The sequence below is a fragment of the Dysidea avara genome, chromosome 7 (genome assembly GCF_963678975.1).
Source record: "Dysidea avara chromosome 7, odDysAvar1.4, whole genome shotgun sequence".
Taxonomy (NCBI): Eukaryota; Metazoa; Porifera; class Demospongiae; order Dictyoceratida; family Dysideidae; genus Dysidea; species Dysidea avara.
Genome location: NC_089278.1, coordinates 20,748,696 through 20,769,957, shown reverse-complemented (window position 1 = coordinate 20,769,957; position 21,262 = coordinate 20,748,696). Strand labels below are relative to the sequence as shown.

General features: G+C 37.8%; 1 protein-coding gene and 3 long non-coding RNA genes across 5 annotated transcripts; 3 read left to right on the top strand and 1 right to left on the bottom strand.

Annotated features, from left to right (window-relative positions):
- The first annotated feature begins 1,845 nt into the window (after nt 1-1,845).
- Nucleotides 1,846-9,384, top strand: LOC136260934 (uncharacterized). Its single transcript, XR_010703767.1, has 3 exons — nt 1,846-1,989; nt 7,908-7,959; nt 9,145-9,384. It is a non-coding gene; the product is annotated as an uncharacterized lncRNA (long non-coding RNA).
- Nucleotides 9,385-11,374: 1,990 nt separating this feature from the next.
- Nucleotides 11,375-14,043, bottom strand: LOC136261413 (uncharacterized). Its single transcript, XR_010703891.1, has 3 exons — nt 13,789-14,043; nt 13,617-13,737; nt 11,375-11,562 (listed from the first exon to the last, which is right to left on the bottom strand). It is a non-coding gene; the product is annotated as an uncharacterized lncRNA (long non-coding RNA).
- LOC136261412 (uncharacterized) lies at nt 13,842-15,084 on the top strand. Of its 2 annotated transcripts, none has more exons than XR_010703890.1 (7): nt 13,842-14,150; nt 14,203-14,320; nt 14,375-14,482; nt 14,533-14,581; nt 14,635-14,677; nt 14,729-14,793; nt 14,849-15,084. It is a non-coding gene; the product is annotated as an uncharacterized lncRNA (long non-coding RNA). The 2 variants fall into 2 exon arrangements; XR_010703889.1 differs by having other exon boundaries at nt 13,850-14,150; nt 14,198-14,320.
- Nucleotides 15,085-16,148: 1,064 nt separating this feature from the next.
- On the top strand, nt 16,149-20,806 carry LOC136259550 (uncharacterized). Its single transcript, XM_066053016.1, has 3 exons — nt 16,149-16,293; nt 16,741-17,298; nt 19,669-20,806. Exons 1-3 carry the CDS (start codon nt 16,267-16,269, stop codon nt 20,563-20,565), a joined length of 1,482 nt encoding a protein of 493 aa, XP_065909088.1. The 5' UTR covers nt 16,149-16,266; the 3' UTR covers nt 20,566-20,806.
- Nucleotides 20,807-21,262: the final 456 nt, after the last annotated feature.

Below are 21,262 nucleotides of genomic sequence, written 5' to 3'. Positions count from 1 at the left end.
TCTACAAGTTGATTTGTGTGTAGCTGATCTCTCTGCAGGTTGATTTGTTTGTAGCTGATCTCTCTACAGGGTGATTTTTTTGTAGCTGACTCTCTTCAGGGTGATTTGTTTCTAGCTGATCTCTCTACAGGGTGATTTTTTGTAGCTGACCTCTCTTCAGGGTGATTTGTTTCTAGCTGATTGCTCTACAGGTTGATTTGTTTGTAGATGAACTCTCTACAGGGTAATTTGCTTGTAGCTGAACTCCTTACTTTGTGTCTAGTTTGTAGCTGATCTCTCTACAGGGTGATTTGTTTGTAGCTGAACTCCTTATATTGTGTGTAGTTTCTAGCTGATCTCTCTACAGGGTGATTTGTTTGTAGCTGATCTCTTTACAAGTTAATTTGTGTGTATACAGCTGATCTCTCTGCAGGTTGATTTGTTTGTAGCCGATCTCTCTACAGGTAATCTGTTTGTAGCTGAACTCTCTATAAGGTGATTTGTTTGTAGCTGATCTCTCTGCAGGTTGATTTGTTTTAGCTGAACTCTCTACAGGGTGATTGCTTGTAGCTGAACTCCTTACATTGTGTCTAGTTTCTAGCTGATGTCTCTACAGGGTGATTTTTTGTAGCTGAACTCTCTTCAGGGTGATTTGTTTCTAGCTGATCTCTCTACAGGTAGATTTGTGTTGATTTGTTCATTGCTGATCGCTCTAAAGGTAATTGATTTGTTGCAGTTGAACACCCTGCAAAGTGCTTTGTTTGTAGCTGATCACTCTAAAGGGTAATTTGTTTGTAGCTGAACTCTCTCCACAGTGACTTGTGTGTAGCTGAATTCTGTGTAACTGAATTCTCTAGAGAGTGACTTAATTGTAGCTGAATTCTCTACACAGTGCATGACTTGTTTATAGCTGAACTTTCTTCAGTGTGACTTGTAATGTTCTGAATCTCTATAGTGGTATATTTGCTTAACTCTCCACATGGTGACTGTCTTCTTGCTGAACTGTCTATAAGATTAACTGTTTGCAGCTGAACTCCCTGCAGAATAACTTGTGATGTAATAAAATTCTATAATGGAGTAAATAAATTATCCGAATGCTCTATTAGGGTGACTGTTCTATTAGAGTATCTCGATCTCGCATTTGCTACACGGAGTTGGCTTTCGAATCATAACTCAGTGGTTTGTAATCCGATTCTTCTGTACTACTGCAAGGACTTTCTATGAAGATTATTCCAGCTATACACCGATTTTCAGCTCATTGCTCTAAGCGGTTTGCCTAGTAGGCGTGAAAACTAATACTTTTTTATTCATAAAAATCGATCGCGTAATTGTGACACAGGTTGGGTTTTGTGTCATATCTCCATGGTCTTTATCTCGATTCCTTTCAAACCACCAAAAGGCACTCCTACGATGGTTACTCCATCTACATAGCAATTTTCAACTCATTCCATGAAGCGGTTTACCCTGTAGGCGTGACAACAAATCGATCTTGTTTTACGCGAATAATCGGTCATAACTCCTGAACCATTTATCGGATTTGTACCAAATTTGATGCTAGGATTCGCCTTTGGACTCCCTTTCTGTGTGCCAAATTTCAAGGCGATCGGAGCACGCATTTGCTTGTTATAGCAATTTTTGCAAGTGTGCGAAAAGACGAAGAAGAAAAAAAAAAACGAAGAAAAAAAAACGAAACTTTGGCAGCTCGTATCTCGGAAATGGCTGGAGCGATTTCCTTCAAATTTGGAATGTAGACTCCCTTGGCTGGCGGGCAACTGTGTAGCAAATTTGGTTCCAATCAGATAAGTGATCACCGAGATACAAAGGTGTGAAAATGACGTTTTCGTTCTTCCTGTCAATATACTCACGGTGTGGCGCGCCGGCTTCTTGGGCCGCACGACACACTAGTCCGTGTGCGGTACCCAGTCTAGCGTGTGGCTGGTACACACAAGGTGGTGTGAACTGGAGGGATGATTCTTGACCAGTCCTAAAGTGGAGCAATCGCTGTGAGAGGTATGTTTCAATGTATGTGCTGGGTTGCACACTTTATGCACGTACATTCCGGAGGCCCAGTGACTCCTTTGCGACACTCCATACCAGTTTTAGTTCCTGTACTTATGAAACTATCTTCTTTATGGTAGCCTCGATGGTAGCGACTTTAAACCTTACGCAAATTTCTGTGATTGAACTGACACGCGCGCTATTTGGAATCTTGAAAGTTTTTGGAATCACATGGTTAACCGTATAATTACCACAGCTAAAGGTAGTGTATACTACATCACTGCTACACAGGTCCTAATTCCTGCTGAAGTATAAAAAATATGTACGATGATGGCTAGATACGACCTTGTGTGCACTACGCAGCAAAGCTACGGCTTCAGGTTTCACAATGGTTTAGGGCAAAAGTATTGAGTATAAATCTTTTTTAAGTGGAATAACTCACCATGGCACAAGCATGTTATGTACTTATTACCTAATAACTTTATAGCAGCACTATATCTTTCAGTATGATTCCTTCAATTCGTATTAGCATTAAAAATTTTTTTTCTGGGCATATATAGAATGTGTATGTTTTTTCCCTCAAAAGTTGGTGGATGCTTTATTTTAATGATGTAATAAAGTGCCATGCCTTAGTGCACACAAGGTCTATAGGAGATACTGAGAAACTATAATAACAGCCTGGTTGCCAGAGTATTTGGGTGTTAAATTATGGGATATTCTATTTTATGTTTTAAAAGATACAGGAACTGGCCCTAAAGGCATGCCCATTCAGCACACTGTGACACTATGCTAACATGTTCTGTTTAAAAGGTTGTGCCTATACCTACACCTACAAACAGAAGCCACAGAACAGAATAGAGCAAAGGGAGCCTAGGTAAATTACAAACAGTGGACACCCTGGACTCAGCAAGTATGTGGTCTGCTGGAACAGGGAATGCAGGGTGTCCAGAGCTTGACATCTGGAGCCATGGATACACATGATTGAAGACTTGAGCAATAACTAACTAATTCTTCTTTGTAGTAACTGTTTGGGAGGCTCCCCTATGAGTCTTTTGCGATAAAACTCGCTAAAGCCCCTAGTAAGAGAAGAGACATGCAAATAAGAGAAAATGAAAAGGACACAACCTGTGCAGGCCCGGTACATGTAGATATATGTAAGTGAGCCATGCAAATAGGCTGATGTACTGGTATATTATTAATTGGCTCAAAGCAGTATCATGTAGGGAATTTTTTGACTTGAGCTTTAAGACTACAGCTTCTCGTGAGTTAAGTATAATCTATTTTCAACTTTTCTTCAAGGTTATAGACTTTCGTAACCTCTAAAGCCTGTAACAAGCTGTAAGCTCAATTTCATTCTTATTTTTGTTTATACAGTAAGTATGTTGTAAATTTCTAGAGCAAAGTACTTCTATAGGTTCAGTAAAGCATGATATGTCTTATGCAAGCCCTATTGTTGGCTTGCAAGCCAATGTTTGGAAATATTCTGGCCATTCTTAGGCTCCGCCTCATTGTTGACAAGTGTAGTCCACCAGCCAGATATATTTCAACCAGGTGCATGCTATGAAGCCAGCTAAAGACTAGATGTAGGGTGTGTTACTGGTTTCTGAAATCGGTTTATGAACAATTGTGTGTGTGGTGTGGGTATGGCACTAACTGGGCTAGTAACATTTCTCATGTCAACGTTTTCCACAGTGAGAAAAGTAGTTAGAATTTTTATATGCATTATAGATGGTACAGAAATGGATAATTATCTGCTCTGTTTAGGGATCTCAAACTCTATACTCCATTATGGGTTGGAAAATGTTAAAGTATGCTGATTACTACTCGGCGGTATTGAAATTCGGTATTAGTAACAGGAAAATATTGTGGTATATCGGTGGGAGCCTGTATTCCGCAGAATATGAAATAACGGAATAGCAGAATTACGGAATAAGCAAAAATCACATTCTAAATATTTTGTTATTGTTTATAGCCTCTATAACATTTTAGTATACATTCCTCACCTCGTAGAGAACACAATCACGATTGCACCGATCCTTGGGGCGATCTTTAAATAGGATATGTACAAAGATATTTACTCTAGAACAATCTAACTAAGCTAAACTACCATTGAATACACTTCACTACACAATCACTAGAAAACTAGAAGTCCTTTGTGCTATACTTACTCATACCAGCTGTCACACACGAGTAACTGCCCAAATTTATTAGAGTTATATATGAAGTGTTAGAGCCAAGGTTGGAGCTCTGATGTTGGGAGCTGAAAGCAGTATTATTCTCCGAGTTTATTTGAAACACTTTAGGAAATGGTAACAGAGTTATAAGAAAGGTCAGATTATTCCATACAAGCAGGGTAGCTAGTTACCTAGGGGGTGGATTGTTTTGTCCTCAGGCCTAAACTATTCGGCCCGTTAGCTAGCTAGCTGCTCGTGTGTGACAGCTGGTATGAGCAAGTATAGCACAAAGAACTTCTAGTTTTCTAGTTATTATGTAGTGAAGTGTATTTAACAGTAGTTTAGCTTAGTTAGATTGTTCTAGAGTGAATATCTTTGTACATATCCTATTTAAAGATCGCTCCGAGGATCGGTGCCATCGTGATTGTGTTCTCTACGAGGTGAGGAATGTATATTAAATGTTATAGAGGCTATAAACAATAACAAAATATTTAGAATGTGATTTTCGCTTATTCCGTAATTATGCTATTCCGTATTCCGCGGAATATAGGCTCCCTATATCGGTATATAGTTAGCTTGTTATTGTAACTACTGCATCATTTCTTGAGCCTAGTATGGAAAACCTAAAATATAAGTACAAGTAGGCATGTGTTGTAATGTGACAAGCTCAAGTTTTTTAGGGCATGTCTGCTAAACCATCAACAAATAAACAGTAAAGGCTGGGTTAAAATCAATCCTATACTGGTATTCATTAAGGTTACGGGTTACCAGATAAGTAATTTTGTAGGAGCTTTGCTTATAGTTCTGTTTTAAACATTTTGCATGGAAGAACATACTAAAAATACGTGGTATATTAATGTACAAGTGATAACATAAGTGGTGATACACTCAACAAGGGAAGTGCTTGTACAGAAATGCAGGCACTAAACAGCGAAACTGTTGATTGGTTTCATGGGAAGCCACATCATGATATTTAGCATTAACAAGCTATTACTTAGTGATTTCTACAACTGTAGGTCCCCACGAACGAATTGAGTTGTTATCAAATTGTAACAGCATGGTAGTGGACTTGCGTTATTTCCGTAGCAGAACTAATTGCCCTTATCCTTGAAAGATATGATAACTAACCAGCCTTTAGTCAGTTTTCCCACAAAGTCTCCACGACAGGACCTAGATAATATAACCACCCATTGACACTACCGTAAAAAATTAGTACTAATTGGCTGATAGCTGCTATTTTTGATGAATAATAACCACATTAAGCAGTAGCGCTAAACGCTGGTTCAACCAATTTTATGGGACTTAATTTTACACTTGACTACCTTCCTCAGTAAAGTATTAACACTCACTTTGTATGATTCCTCCGCTATTATTGCATGGCTATACAACACTTTGAAATTAACAACCTTCTCACTAACACCTGCTCGAGTTTCTATGGTGCCACTATTGCATCATCATCATTGCATCGAAAAATAATAACCTATTATTAAGAGCCTAACCTTTATCATACCGGTATTTTGATATATTGGTTATCAAAGGCTGTCACGGTATGACAATCGGTTATGATAATTTATCACAATAAACAGTATGATAAACAGTATTACCGGTATATCGCAGAGCACTAATGCTGATGCTTTGACATTATTAGGAGGTGATGTTTGAGAAAGTTCATAGCTTTGTTGGCAGTGTTGGTAATGTGGTCTGACCATGATAGAGAATTATTGAACTCTATACTTATGCTGGTTAGTTGTCCTCAAGATCGTTCTATAGAGGTAGTAATTGACATTAATAGGGTGTTTGGATCTAGTATATTTAAGGACATGCAGTGCAGTTAAATCTCATCTGCCAAGAGAGTGCCAAGGGTATTCAGGTCCTTTTGAAGCAAAATAGAGAACTGGTAAATGTAATTCACAGCTACTAACATGTGTAGCGGGTAAATCACTGATAGAATTATATAGTCGCTTCAGAGAACCAGCCTCACTGTTACTAAAGGATTAGTACTTTACCTTTTAGAATGATATAGAAGTACTTCTGCATCACAATTAAACTGAACTTTAAAGCTGAGCATTAGTACAACTATCACTATCATCACGATAACAGTATCACAATATCACTACCAGTTACAGACACTCATAAATAATCCCGTTACGCTCCACATATCTGCTTTTCTTACACTCCATTAGTAAAAACAATTATGTACTACAGTTGTAATTTTTGTGGTGAGGACTTTTACAGTTTCTTCAACTTTAATACCATATAGCCGGAAAGTTTGGAGGGAGGAAACTTTGGCGAATTTGCCGAGATAGGATTTTGGCGAGAACAAAGTTTGGTGAATTTGTTGAGCTAATACAGATTTTTATTGACAAACGATTTGGCGCATTTTAGTTTGGCGAAACGTCATTCACTTGCCAAATTTGCCAAACCTTCCGGCTATATGGTACTATCCATGTTTTTGACTTAGCACAGACGTGTGTAATATAATTATCACGATAGTACAATTGTATACTACCATTATCACAATAATAATATTGTTATTCGCTATCACAATGATCGATAGACACAACTATTGCTCAGCTCTACTGAACTCGATGGTTTTAAACACAATATGCTGTGTGGTGGGCATTAAATAGAACATCTGAGTGAACAATTTCTAGCATGCTTATAAATATTAACTAGCATGTTTTGGCATGTTATCAAAATCTGTTCAGTGTAAAAGTAGGGATTTTCCAGAGCCATGTTATAGAACTGTCATTCGTATCTCTGTTTGCTATCTGTTATTGCTTGGATCCCTTCAACGCAGTTATACACTGTTATGTATAGCATAGATACATGTATAATGTACATACACACAGCCTGTATACCCAATCTTCACATCACAAGTTGTTCATATTTTTGAGTGATCCTCTGGTGGTACATTATAGTCATTGGAGGTGTGGTCACTGTGCTTTGTTTTCTGTAAAAGAACCAATGGTTATCAGTGCAGCCATAGAAGATGGTTGGTAAGGTTGGAGTCTTTCATGGCGAGACAAGAGACAAAGGGCAGAAATTTCATGAAACCCAATATGGCACATGCCACTAGTGAGTAATTTTTGTGGCTTAAAGTTCAGCTTGGTTGTTCAGTGCATCAAACGGGTGTAGGAATAATTTGTGTGTGTTTGGGGGGTCATGTATGTGAATGGCACACAGTGTTCACCTTTGTCAGTCAACTTGTCAAATCAAATCTTGTCAAAATCTGGCTCCTCTATTTTCCAAACTCGTTGGACCCTGAGTGCATTCAAATAATCGAAACGTTTGGGTAAATGAAGCCCCATTTGTTTACCTGCCCTAATACAATGCACACCTTAGACAAAATATTCTAATACAACATTCATTTCTACTGTTTTATTTTCAGTCAATCAATGGCCAATAATGGACTCAGGAGGGACCCCTGTATTTGGCTATTTGATAATACCAATTGTGATTGTTATGTCACCAATTATTTTGTGTGGCTTCGCTACTGGGTAAAAAGATAACTTTACTAATCACACAGTTGCAGCCACTCTGTCTCAGTTATAACCAGTGCATCACTTCAACACTCCCACATGCTGGAATCTAGTGTATGGTTTAATGTACATCCCAACTGAATATGTACATTTATTTGCCAGGCTAATCTTTTTGCACCAGCTCATAATTTAAATTACTAAGGGTATTTCCTTTCATAATGATCTCTTGTTTGCACAATCTTTAAATCGTAATTTATGATGTGTAAATTTACAGGAAACTCATATGAGATCCTTCATGTTACAGTTTCAGAAGAAATCATGAACAGGTAACTAGCAATACTTCTTGAGTGCATGTATATATGTGACCGGATCTGCAAAAACACGACACAATAGCGCAAGCCTAAATTTCCAGTATAAAGAATTGAAAACAATGGGTGAAATCACGAGTTCATAATATATATACTGAGGAGAGTATCCTACTCTCATATACCCCTGTAGAAGGACGTATCGTGAAGTTATGGCGTGACGACAAGATGTTGCGGTTTGTGACGTGCAAGCAGCCATAAAAGTACAAGAATCGTTAGCACCATTTCACACTCGTGACGCTCAGGATAGCCGTATTTGCGAATGGCCTAGCAAGAAACGCCTACAAAGCGCTCTTAACCCATGAAGGAACGATTGTAGTTTGGTGAGAAGCGCTTAGATTAATTTGGTAGCTAGAGACGTTGTTAGGCATGCGTTCAATCAATACCATGTTCAACTAATGACATCATTAATTATACAAAGAAAAACAGGCAAACTCAGAAGTATTATGTCATAACTTCACGATACGCCCTTCTACAGGGGTATATGAGAGTAGGATACTCTCCTCAGTATGTATATTATGAACTCTTGGTGAAATATTTGTGTATTATTGAAAAAATTCTGTAAATTTTTTGAATGCCTCTTTCTTAGTAAAGGAAGGGAGTAACAATAAAAACCTGGATATCTTCTTATTCGCCTACTCAAGAGGAGTTTGAAAATCTTTGTTTCACTTCAGTAGACCCAAGGATATGCAAGTTATGAGAGTTTGTTTACGTCACGTCGAAGCGATCGCACGTGATTGATTTCTCTTCACAAATTTTTCCTTTGTATGCAGTGAAGAAGGGTGATAGAAGGACAAACTTACCCAGTACATGATTCCCCTATCCATGGCAAACACGACAGTGAAAATTTCAGCACAGTACATCAATTCGTTCGTAAGTTACAACCGTTTTAGTAAGCTAGCACCTGTAATTTATTTCCCTATGCTTACTGTACAAATCGATTTTCTGTTGTTGCTACTTTGTAGGGCTGTAACTCCGAAAGTTATTGGTATATGAGGCTGAAACTTTGCCAGAAGGTATACTTGGCTAAGTAGATTATAAATATTTAATAAACAGGTATTTGAAAAATGCGCTATTGTGTTGGGTTTTTGCAGATCCGGTCACATGTTTGTAATGATGTTAATGTGCACCATATTATTCCTACAGATTCCAATCGTGCGACCTTAGAAAGAAAATAGGTCAGAAAAGCTCTCATAGAACAAGTGTCCATTCACTCAAAGAACACTCAAGTAGAACAAAACATTAAAGTTTGTGTATGGTGATGTAATTGAATTTGTAAAGATTTAGGTCATCAATATCGTACTGAAGTATGGTTCATTTAATGTTCTGTATTCTGTGTAATGTGTATACCATGAAAAATTTTCTAAACATTTTTTGACAAAATTATAGTTTGTCAACATTCTGTATTGCAGTACATGATACAGTATTCGAGAAGTCATCTATGCATGGATGTGTTGAAGGATGCTGTTATATTGATTTCCTGGTGGAGCTTGGTCTTAATCTCGCATGTGTGCCATATACAGGAGCCTACTGTAGTTGATCACCTTTGAGGCAAAGATTTAACCAAGGTCAACATATGCATTTCTCATGTGGGAATTACAGTTAGCCTAGCAGTAAAGATTGAGATACTCTAATAGAACAGTCACATATTGAGAAGGGGTCTTCCATGCAACCAACTTTGATGACTCATAACTTAAGATTGGAAAAGGGTGTTGACTGAAATTTGGTCAGTATAGTGAGCAACAACATAGTTTAGCGGATGGAAAATCTTTCAGATTAATATATTTTTTAAACACTGAGTTATGGTCTTTTGAGTTTATAGCATTGGATGTGTAGTGTGTGTATTGTTCTGTATATGTCTCTGTGTGCGTCTGTTGTCTGCAATGTAGGTCTGTATTGCATGTACTGTATGTGTTGTGCCTATTTGTGCGTGTACTGTATCTGTTGATGAGGTACGTGGGACCTCAGGTGACCACATGAGACATGGTACCTATAGAAGGAATTAATATCTTTTGGACCAAGTGTCCTACAGACCTTCAGCACTAATAAAAGTCCTGTTCCCAGAATTTGCCCACACTGACTTGTAGCACCTGATAGCCCATTGTTTCACTGGGTAGACATGACCACATGTATATTATGGTTACAGCGGACCAGTCATCTTTGGGACAAAATATTTTGGTCTTAATAGGTTGCTTTAGACAAGTGGATTAGTGTGTTAGTATTGGGAATTTGAAGCTGGCTTTTTTGGAGAGGTGGACTTTCTATACAGGTGGCAACTATGACAGGTTCCACTGTAGTTTTCAAGTGTGGGTGTGTATTATATGCACATGCAGACTTTTCCCCAGCAAAGTAGAGTAACAAAATTGTCAATTTACTACCAACATCAGTCATTTATTAATTATATACATTCCTTTTACCACATCAAAACAAGGTAGAGCGGTGCAGCACCACTCTACCGCTCTTTAGGGAATACCCTGCACATGTGTAGTGTGTGTCATATTTATTAATAGTTGCATACACTGCATGTTCACAAATAGTTCACCTTTTAACTAGACGATGTGTTTGGTAACTTTGGTTCTGCAACTTTGCATAGTACATTGGTGAAGTATGTTTTCACACAGAAGACACATAGGCAACAATTACCACTATTATTGACATAAGATGTGTACTTTACACATCACTTATATATTTGGATATTGTAAACACCCGAGCATGGATGAATCAGGAGTTTATGAGGCATCTCATAAGCTGTTGGATGAGTCTATCTTGCTTCTTCCCCCTATTTTTCTTTCCAACAATTCTATTATTCTCACCTATTATGCTCCTTTGCTTAGCATTAATGTTTGCTAATTGCCCATTCTAAGAGCATAGTTACAACTTCACCTCAAGGTGACTGTTGTATTAGAGTATGTTGATCCTCACTTGATCTTACCAGCAAAAAATGAGTCTCACATGCACACGGACATACACAAAATAGTAATGTGGATCAGATTGCGGTTTAATTAAAATGAAGTTGTATATACAATAAAACCTAGATTTTGACTACTGTTGGTTGGTTATGTGAGAGGAAAAGATAATTGGGCTAACATCTTGGTCTGGTTTCAAGCCTTCAACTGTATTACCAGTCACTATAGTATAGCACTGTAATAGTGCTTCCTGATCATTGAATAGTAGTAAGAATTGTATACAGATAATATAAAAATACCGTATTGTCTCGAACAGTGGCCCGGGCGTTGATTTCTTTCGAGCAACTTTCACCCAGACCCAGCGGCTTGGGTGAAAAGCTACTTCAGTGAAATAAACGTGTAGACAACTACCCAGATCATTATTTGAGACCAGGTTACTATTTGAGACTGGCCACTATTTGAGGCAATACGGTAGTTATCTTTTGAGATGTGAATTATCTGATTACCAAACATCAGAAAAAAAAGCTGAACAGTCACTGTTCTAATGAAGCTGTCAATAATAAACTGCTCCCACAACTCTGATCTACTTCATTTCTTCTTTAGAACACGCTTGCCAGCAATTAAGGATATCACTGCAGCACCACCATCAAGCAAGGCCCTATGCACAATGCACAATTAAAATTCTTATTACCTATATTTTGCACAAAGCTTAATGTTACAAAACTTATAATCTGAATCTATAATCACAGATATTAGGAACTTAGACAGTAAATTAAGCCTAAGGACAAGAAACAGTACATGTAGCAGTAAGTATATAATTATAAAGCTAACAAGGGAGGTGCAGCTATGCTAGTGTACATTTGATTCTTACTTAAGTCATACATATAGAGTTAGCCATGATTGGAGTAGGAAATGTCTACTAGAATAGCTGTAGTAAGAGAAGCACCTCTGAAACCTATTCATTCACTACAGAGAAACTGCACCCCAACCACTGAGAAGTGATTCTGCTTTGTTTTCAAGAATGAACATTCTACCCATTACACAGCATTACAAATGAAGAACAGTACGAGAAGCACTTCTGCAATCAATCTAGTCACTTCAGAAACTATGCATGATTCCTGTGATAGCCATATGCATCCACTCGTGAGTTACCATATGCATGGATCAACATGTATACAATTGTGGAGAAAAAATTAGGACACAAAGAAGGACAAAGATATAGGTCCACAATGCAAGCACTGTACGTAGTTGCAGCATGTTCATCTCATGATGAAGCGATGTCAAACAGTGAAGCCTGTAGCATTGTCCATAATCAGGGAATCATTGGGCTTGGTAACTAATACCGCCAAGCTGTTTTGAAGTAAAAAGAGGCTGCTTTTGAATGATTTTGAAAGGGGAAGAAAATCCAAATCCCTACCATACAGTACTACCATATAACTGTATGATTAAGCATACATTTATAAAATAGTACTGTACCTGTTCTTGTGCACAATTGATCAGGACTTTAGTAAGTTGTTGAGAAGATACCCAGCAGTGAAAGGAAAATGTGAGGCACATGAAATGGTGAGAGTTTAAAATCACGCATATTAAATTGTGCTTGTATTTTTGATTGTTGACCAACAGTTTGACTGGTGACTAGTCAGCAGTTAACAAGCTCAATTATGCGTATTATTTGTGTGACACAGTAGTAAAGTTTAGTCCATCTGACATTAAATGCAGCATTACAAACAACAAAACACTTATGGGTGGCCGGATATTATTATTTTATAAAAAAAATCACCAATACTTAAATTTTAGTTTCACAGCCTGCAGTCACAAGGCTAGAGGCCAAACGAAGCAGCGCATGGCCACCTTTTATGCCACAACAACAAAGCTAAACTCACCAGCTAGGATGTGCCTTTTGGGATTCTGACGAGCGTGCGGCCTGCCTTCCTTTTATCTTCAATCAGGCTATTCTTCATCTTCATGCAATGAAACCACATTGACTCGAGGCATTAATTTTCTGTATCAACACTTTGCTCGAGCAGCATATTTAGACACCACAACATTATTTAAAGTGCTTGCGCTACTGTAGAGGTACTGGACACCCGGATACCTGTAACTTCACAGTAGGTTGACTCATAAAAGTCGACAGCATACACTATACATCTTAACAATCTATTTACTCAAACATGGATGCCATACCACTTATTGGTCTGGTTGTACTATAATGGCCACACCCCTTGGTAGGCTAGAAACTGACACGAAACACTCTAATACAGCACACACCCTAATAGAACAGTCACACGTGTTGATGAATGATGGTATTGCAGTATACACTGTGGCTTGGGGAGAAAGCCAATGTAAGGATTTTCTTATAGAGCTACGCTGTAATACCATCACTCATCTCTTGTTTCAGTACTTTTTTATAGCTTGGATCTCTACTGCATTTTTACTGAAAATAACAAGTCTTAAAAACACTAGTTTATTACGAACTCTTGCTATAGGAAGAAGCAACTAGCTACTGCATGCCAAGACCCCTCATGAGCAATCAGTCAAGGCTTAATTTTTTGCTGCTGCCTACCAAGCCATTCCCAAGAAATAGTCCACTATATGTGACAGAAATTAGTTGCATCAAGGCAGGTACGTATCACGTGTGTTCAATGGACGTGCTCTTGTCACAACATGTAAGCCAACTACCGCTTACAAGCAAACACCACTTATTAGACGAACCTGTTATACAGCTTTCCTCGAACCGAACAAAAAAATCGATGTCTCAGCTGGCATCTCACTGCTCAGGCGACTGACAGTCTCGATCGCAAATCTCGAGTCCTGTTCTCGGACACCCACCGTACTGAAAATCGAGAGTATAACAAACAGGTTTGATGCTGATGTAATCACTCACCTTTCGAAGTCTTTAATCACAGCAACATACTGCAAGGCTGATTTTGGAGTGGTACCAAAATCTAATATTTTTTACACGCTAACCGCACTTTTTTGTGTAAAATTACCGGGAACTTTAGTTTCCTTGGTTACTTGACGGGCTCCGACAGCTAGAGTTTGCGTTGCTTTTCTTCACTAATGAATAGTCGCCTTAGTTGGACCTCAGCTGTTGTTAACGACTGGAAGTGCTATGCCGTACTGAAGTGACCGTACTGCGGCGTCGGAACTGACCCAGCCTAGCTCTGCTGCTCAGTCTCGCTGTAGCTGACGTGGAAAATTTGTTGCCAAGAATGACTGTTTTTGTAAACCACACAGTTCCAGCGTGTAAGTTTTGTACTTGTGGCAAACCTGGTACTCAGCCGTAACGTCAGTGTAGGTGTTTCTGGAATTGTGGAATTGCCGTGTTCTGGATAATGCAGACTTCATACAGGCTGCAGCTTGGAAGAAGCAAACGACAGTTCTTTTTGTATAGCTAGCACTCAAGCTGTTATAAAGTTGGTTTTCCATTAAAATTTAAATTGTTTGTAGCTACTCACGTGTTTTTTTAGATGGCAATGTTCCATGCATTCCTGAAGAGTTTACCACCATACGCCCCATCACTGATATTCCACTGATGTAACCAAATTACATTGACGATGGGTTTGTCCACTCCATTGGTGAGTCACCGACCTACTGCTGTTGTAGTCATGTAACTTCATTGATACAGGAAGAAAATAATGACCAAATTCAACTGTACAGTTATACAGCCGAAACAGGTACGTCAGTGCTATTTCCTATACGAAGTATTACCAAATTGATATTGATGCAGGTTTGAGATGAACCACTTTATAGACTCGGAGTCCTTGACTGAGGTAATAAGATTCTTATTTTTGTGTCCATTGTGACTTTATTGCATTTAACAGAGCAAGATCTGGTGTGTGTGTGTGATATCATGCCCAAAGATGAACTGATATTTGCGGTGTTTGAGGTATGAACATTGTGTACTCAAGATATGTTCATTATTGCTACATTTTTTTATGCAGTGTAAAATAAAGTCAAGCTTGGTGCTGACAGAAGGAGCTTCTCTAGATGGCAGTTGGGACCACATACTTCCTCACTCAAGATGGTAGAGGGGTGTCTGTGACTAGCCGCCCATGTTACTCCTACCCACCTGATTCTGGTGCCTACAAAACAGACCAAATACATACATCACAAGTTGTACCTTTTATTGTATGTTTTTTATTGCTTTAAGGTATTGTATTATGGTAAATAACACAAAGCTAGCGTGGGGGAAACACCTAAATCATGTATGCATCACATGGCTGTCATGTGCTAGACACACAAAAGTCATGTACGGGGTACACAAAAATATGTGGTCCCACCACACAAATTTTGTGTGCTAAGCACACAAGGAAATGTGTGAAATAAGTTGCAAGTGTTTCACACAAGATTTTGTGTGGTGGGCACACGTTCTTTTTAACAGTGTACAGTCAGACTGCACAAGTCAATGATAAAGGACCAAGCTTAAGATATTATTGTAAATTATACTTAGTTGCCAGTATATATTGACATTCATTTCTAGATATTAGCTCCTTTAAAGTACCGTTCCATTCCACCATTCCAGTCCACCATTCCAGTCCATTCCACCATTCCAGTCCACCATTCCATTCCACTGAATCCAGACGCCCCTAGTAAAAGGGATTGTTGACTTCTTCACACAGTGACTTTTACAATGCACATGCATGGCTGTTGACCAAACTGACACAAACAGCAGTTGAAAATGTTACCACAGTTTCAACTTGTGGCATATAATAACCAAAGCACATTTTAATTTTATACTTTAAATAGTTATAGTTAAACAAGATAACCATTTTAATCTTTTTCCAAACTGCTGCAAACTCAACAAACAGTATAGTGTGAGCTAACAATTGATGCTTGACAGCAAATATGGCTTATTTAATGTGCAAACTGATCAAAGAATACGTGTAGGGTCCAAAGGCTAACAGCATAACACATACACCTTTGTCACACCATCACACAAACAAGGTAACCTCTCTGAATATACACTTCCTGTTTACTGCTATGCACCTATGACCTATGGCTGAAATGAATTAACACAGCACTCACAGGATGTGTTTGTCATCTGTGTTAGCCTTGTTTGTGCCTCAGCCTTAGTTAGGTGTATTATCCTATTTATGATGGCCACACATTTATCTTCATCTTATTCTGTAGCCAAGGTGATTGTCATTAGTTTAAAACATTTTATCACTTATAGGTGATATTGATAAATTTCAAAGCAAGTTCACAGTATATATAAACATCCTTGTGGTTTGGCACTAATAATTTTATGGCTGTGGTATATATAGTCATTTTATAGTGTTTCCTGTCACTGCACACACTTCAATTGATCCGTGATGGTGCTTAATAACTGAGCTGGGTGTCTACTTGTAGCTGCTATGTCATGTTCACTGCTTCTGTTTACAGTCTGGTATGTGGTATAAATATATATGACATGGATATATATTATAGATTATAGTAAAGGGCAATATGTGTGTATATAGTTGATTGCTCACTTACATTGAAGTTTGACTGTGCATGGTATACATGCAACCCAGTTGCTACAGGTAATTTTTTTTGCATACAGCACTGGTTGTGTTAGTAAGCCTAATTTATACGTACATAGAGTAAGTATAGCTAGCTACATGTACTGGCTCTTACACACTGAGTAGTTCACATGATTCATTCATTTTTCTGAAGAATGTATAATACCTGGAACACTAATACAAAAGGGCCTGTGCAGTTTAATACTGAAATGAAAAGACAGATGGCTTATAGTTTATAATCCCTAACCTCAATAGCTACATGCATATATGCATACATAGACCAGTCTATTTAAAAGGTCTGTGTTAAATTTTTATATGTAATGTGCATGCAGGATCCTTGTGAGACTGTGTCATTAAGAAAGCCATCTACACTATCTGAAGAGCACATAGAACACAAGAAAACAAAACATTTACTTTGTGCATCTAAACAACCAAACAATTCCAAAAGGAAAAATGAACAAATTGTCAGAACAACTAGTAAATTATTGATGCATAAGAGAAGTTCACAGCACAATAAAGATCAGGAAGTAGGACAAGATGATCCTATAACAACAGCTACATCAATAGAAGCGCACGATGAAGTAAAAGCATGCAGATTGACTAAAAGAATTTCACAAATTGAAAGTTTACATTTGCAGTTGTCAAAGGCTAAAGACCAACTGCTAAATGATAAAGATGTGCAGATTGCTGAACTGACAGTGCAAGTAAAAGACTTAGAAGAACGTCTTAGAAAAGTAACTTTAAGACATTTAAATGCTCCAGTTAGCAATCCAGAACTGTCAGGGAGTCCAATTGTGGCAAAAGAGGATCTGGAGAGAATGACTTTAATGTTAGCTGAAAAGGAGCAAACTATCACCAGCCTGCAACAACAGTTAAAACAGAATGAAGAGGTATAATCCAAAACAGCTAAGCTGTGAAAAAGGGGTGCGGCCTTCAAAAATAGAGATTACGTGATATCAAAGGTGGTGGCTATTTTAAGAAATGGCAGCAATGATATTATGCTGTCATTTAATTTGTGACATAGCCATTTCTTGACCGCCACATTAGATATATCACATTTTTTCCATTTTTAGAAGGCCGTACCTCTTTTCATAACTTGGCTGTTTTTGGATTAGACATCATTTCTTTTTGTATTTGTATATGCTGGCTTTTGTCCATCATTTTTATTTCCCTACAGGCAAAGAAAAGAAAACTAGATTTTAAGAGACATTTGCACTATTTTGAAATTAATTTTACTTCATATTAGTTGCTGAGCACTCATGTATATGACTGCTTTATAAAGAGATCTTGAAACATGCTTGGTACTTGCATGTATGGTTGGTTTTCAACTTTTCATGCTATAGCATACTGATATTTAGGCTTGTACCTTGATAGGTACCTGACACATGCAAAAATATCTAGTTTACATATGTGGTTAAGCCAGTAGGCCAAAACCCTGGACCACCACTATACCTCAATCGCACATGTTTAACATGTTTGGTTAACATGTTTAGTTTTGCTTTATCCCCTTAGTTAATCTTCTCAGTGCTTCAAATCACAAAAGGTTTGTGCTATGATGGGCAGCCTATCTGCATACAAAGTTTTAATTTGCTTCTGTCAGTAGTTTACCCTGCAGTCATGATAAAAAATCGCATGTAATGTTTTGCCACTTTTACCAATCTGTTAATTTGCAAATTGAAAGACAAATAGGCCAAAAGAAAAATTAACCTGGAGAAAGATTAAGAAAAATATAAAGAAAATACTTTGAAGAAGTGTATCTAAAAAAAAACTGGGCTGATTTAGCTCAAATGTGGTATGGAAGATGTCCCACCCTGAGGGATGTCACACAGAAAAAGATGGGCTATTTCTGTTCTGCCATTACTGAGGTACAAATGTGTACAAATTTTCTTGGTTCCTGTAAAATACACACTTATCTGTCACACCGACTAACACTCCCTGACGCATTGGCTTTCCTTGGCTGCACAACACACTATCATGTGTCCTGATATATGTATAGTACAGAATATTTGCTATATTGGATAATTTTAGCATAGAATGTTAACTTTTCTTGAGCATGATAATATTATCAGCTACTGAGTGACCACCATGCATGAATTGAGTATATGATCAATTATGTATGTATAATACTGGAGGGTCATAGCATAAGCAACTGATCATGATTATCAAACACGTTTCGTCCTTAACTCATAACTCAGTGAAGGAATTGTCCTATGAACTCCTAGTTTTCACCATCCACTTTGGTTGTCCTTCATTTATAAAGTATATAGTCATGGTCCCGTATTTGTAGACCAATTCATTTTAATGCTCTGTACGACCATGCAAAGTAGGTATTACCAACCACCGGCACTTGTTATCAACTATGCACGTATATTTTCTATATATAAATTATCTACTAAAAATGCACTGCATCTGCAAACTCTGCCATAGATGACACAATTCAGTGTATAACAATGTACAGTTGCACGAGACCAAAGTATCATCTTAAATATTGTAATATATTTACATGTTTCCTAATTTAATAATGATGGTTCTCTCTCACGTCCACCAAGTTTCAGATCAATTGCGTGATTGGAATGCAAGATATAGCTACAACCAGTTTAATAATACTATCTTTATCAATGCAACAACAACAAAAACTATGAGTCTTTTGATCGGTTTTTGTTTTTAACCTTATTGAAGACTAAACAGAATAACCTGGCTGCTTTTTGCCAGTTTGTTACAAGGGTGAACAAGAGCACGTTCAGCAATTGTTTATCAACAGATCCAGCTTATCATTCAGATGTGTTTCATGCTTCATCACATTTGTAAGAATCTATAAAACCTGTTTCCCAGCACTAGTATATTGTTGGTCTCAAGGTTGGTCTTGGCTTTTTAGGCAATTTGCTCCACAGAAATACAGCAACTCACCTTTACATTATCACACAAACTTACAGCAGGAAGTACTTGGCCTAGTAAGTTGTAAAATGACTAGCTAACAACCTGTAAATAGGGACAGAAAGCATTACAATAGCTCAGTAAACAAGTACGAGTTTACGGAGGAATTTTTATGGGTAAATGTTAGTTAGGTCGATAATGCATACCGGTCAATAATCAGTCGCTTACGCTACATTTGTCACTAGCTGCTATATAACTATCTTTTGAGATTTTATCACAAGTAGTTATCAAGTCACTCCATATTGGTTTATAATTATGAAAATTCATGTATGCATGTGTACATGTACATTTTGTTTAAAGATGACGATAACATGTTAATTTTCTAGTCTGTAAAGTTGGCACTTGAAATGGCACCGAGTCCATTAAGATATGTTCAAGAGCTGTGTGAAATTATAGACTTGAATGAAGAGATAGGCAGAGGTGCTTATGGAGTTGTAAGGAAAGTGTCTGTACATGGAACTATTTGTGCTGCCAAAAACCTACACTATCTTCTTATCAACTATGCTGACAAAGAACAATTTGAAATTATTCAAAAAAACTTTTTAGAAGAATGCATTAAATGCAGCAAACTGGTTCATCCCAACATAGTCCAGTTCCTAGGTATCCACTACCCCCCCAGTGAAGATGCTAAACTACCATGGCTTGTGATGGAGAAATTGGATTGCAGTTTGACTAGTTTCTTAGCAAATCACACACAGAGTACTGCCTCATTGAATGCAAAGATTTCCATAATTCATGATATTTCACTTGGACTGAGGTACCTACATGCTCGAGATATCATACACAGAGATCTTTCCTCTAATAATATTCTGCTAACAAAACACCTCACTGCAAAGATTGCTGATCTTGGTGTGGCTAAACTGATTAATCCAGATGGGACTAGATCACACACACTAGCTCCAGGTACTCAGTTCTTCTTACCTCCAGAGGCTATGATAGCAAGGCCACACTACAGTAAACCGGTAGATGTGTTTTCACTAGGTTGTGTAATGATACACTTGATGACTCATGAATGGCCTGAACCTGCACCTGAAACACAGTATAATGAAACCCTAGGGAAGAAGGCTGCCTTATCAGAAGTAGAAAGACGACAAGTATATTTAGACTGTATTGTGGAACCGAGAAAGCTGAAGGAACTAATTTTATTGTGTTTACATGACAGCTCTAAACTACGGCCTGTCATAGTTGAAGTGTGTGAAGAAGTGGAAAATTTGTTGTCTTAAACAACACTTTCACTATTTCTGCTGACAGTGCATTGAAGTTTAAAGAACAAAAGAAACTGAATAGCTAAACAGTAGAGAGCCATCATTGACTTAGCCATATAGCTACTTGTTTTCTTATCATAAACCACAGTCATTTGCATGTCAAGTTCAAATGTGTAAAAATCAATGCTGGCAGACCTCTAATACACTTGTTGTAGCTATATTTTAATAATAAAATATCTGGTATAGGTGCCTATATGTATATTCTCTGAATGCTATCCCACTAGGGGGCAAGCCGTAAAGCCTGTGAATTAATACAGGCAGTCAGAAACATGTATAAGTGCTATTAGGCCACATAAACTTAGTAGCTATTAGTTTCTCATCCACCAACAGTGGCGGATCCAGGATGGGGCATTTGGGGCAAATGCCCCCCCCCCCCTTCACGAAATTGCATACAAGATCGAGATACTCTAATAGAGCAGTCAATTACTCTAATAAAGTAGTCACAATGTTCATGAGGCAGTGTAGCTTACCTATGAAGCTATAAATAGGATTTTATTTTACGTAACAGACGTGATATAGTTGGTAAGGATAACTAGCTATTATTGTTGTGACCTTTTTTTTTTTTTTTTTTTTTTTTTTTGGTCTTCAACTGGTTTTCAGTAAGTTTTTTTGGTCTTCAACTGTTTTAGAGAAAGGTGCCCCCCCTCTTTCCAAA

Bases quoted from the DNA above. Each gene is read 5' to 3' on its own strand.
- LOC136259550 (XM_066053016.1), top strand. From the start codon at position 16,267: ATGTTCACTGCTTCTGTTTACAGTCTG. The intron at 16,294-16,740 runs GTATGTGGTATA...ATGTGCATGCAG, and splicing joins CTGCTTCTGTTTACAGTCTG to GATCCTTGTGAGACTGTGTC. The intron at 17,299-19,668 runs GTATAATCCAAA...TTAATTTTCTAG, and splicing joins AGTTAAAACAGAATGAAGAG to TCTGTAAAGTTGGCACTTGA.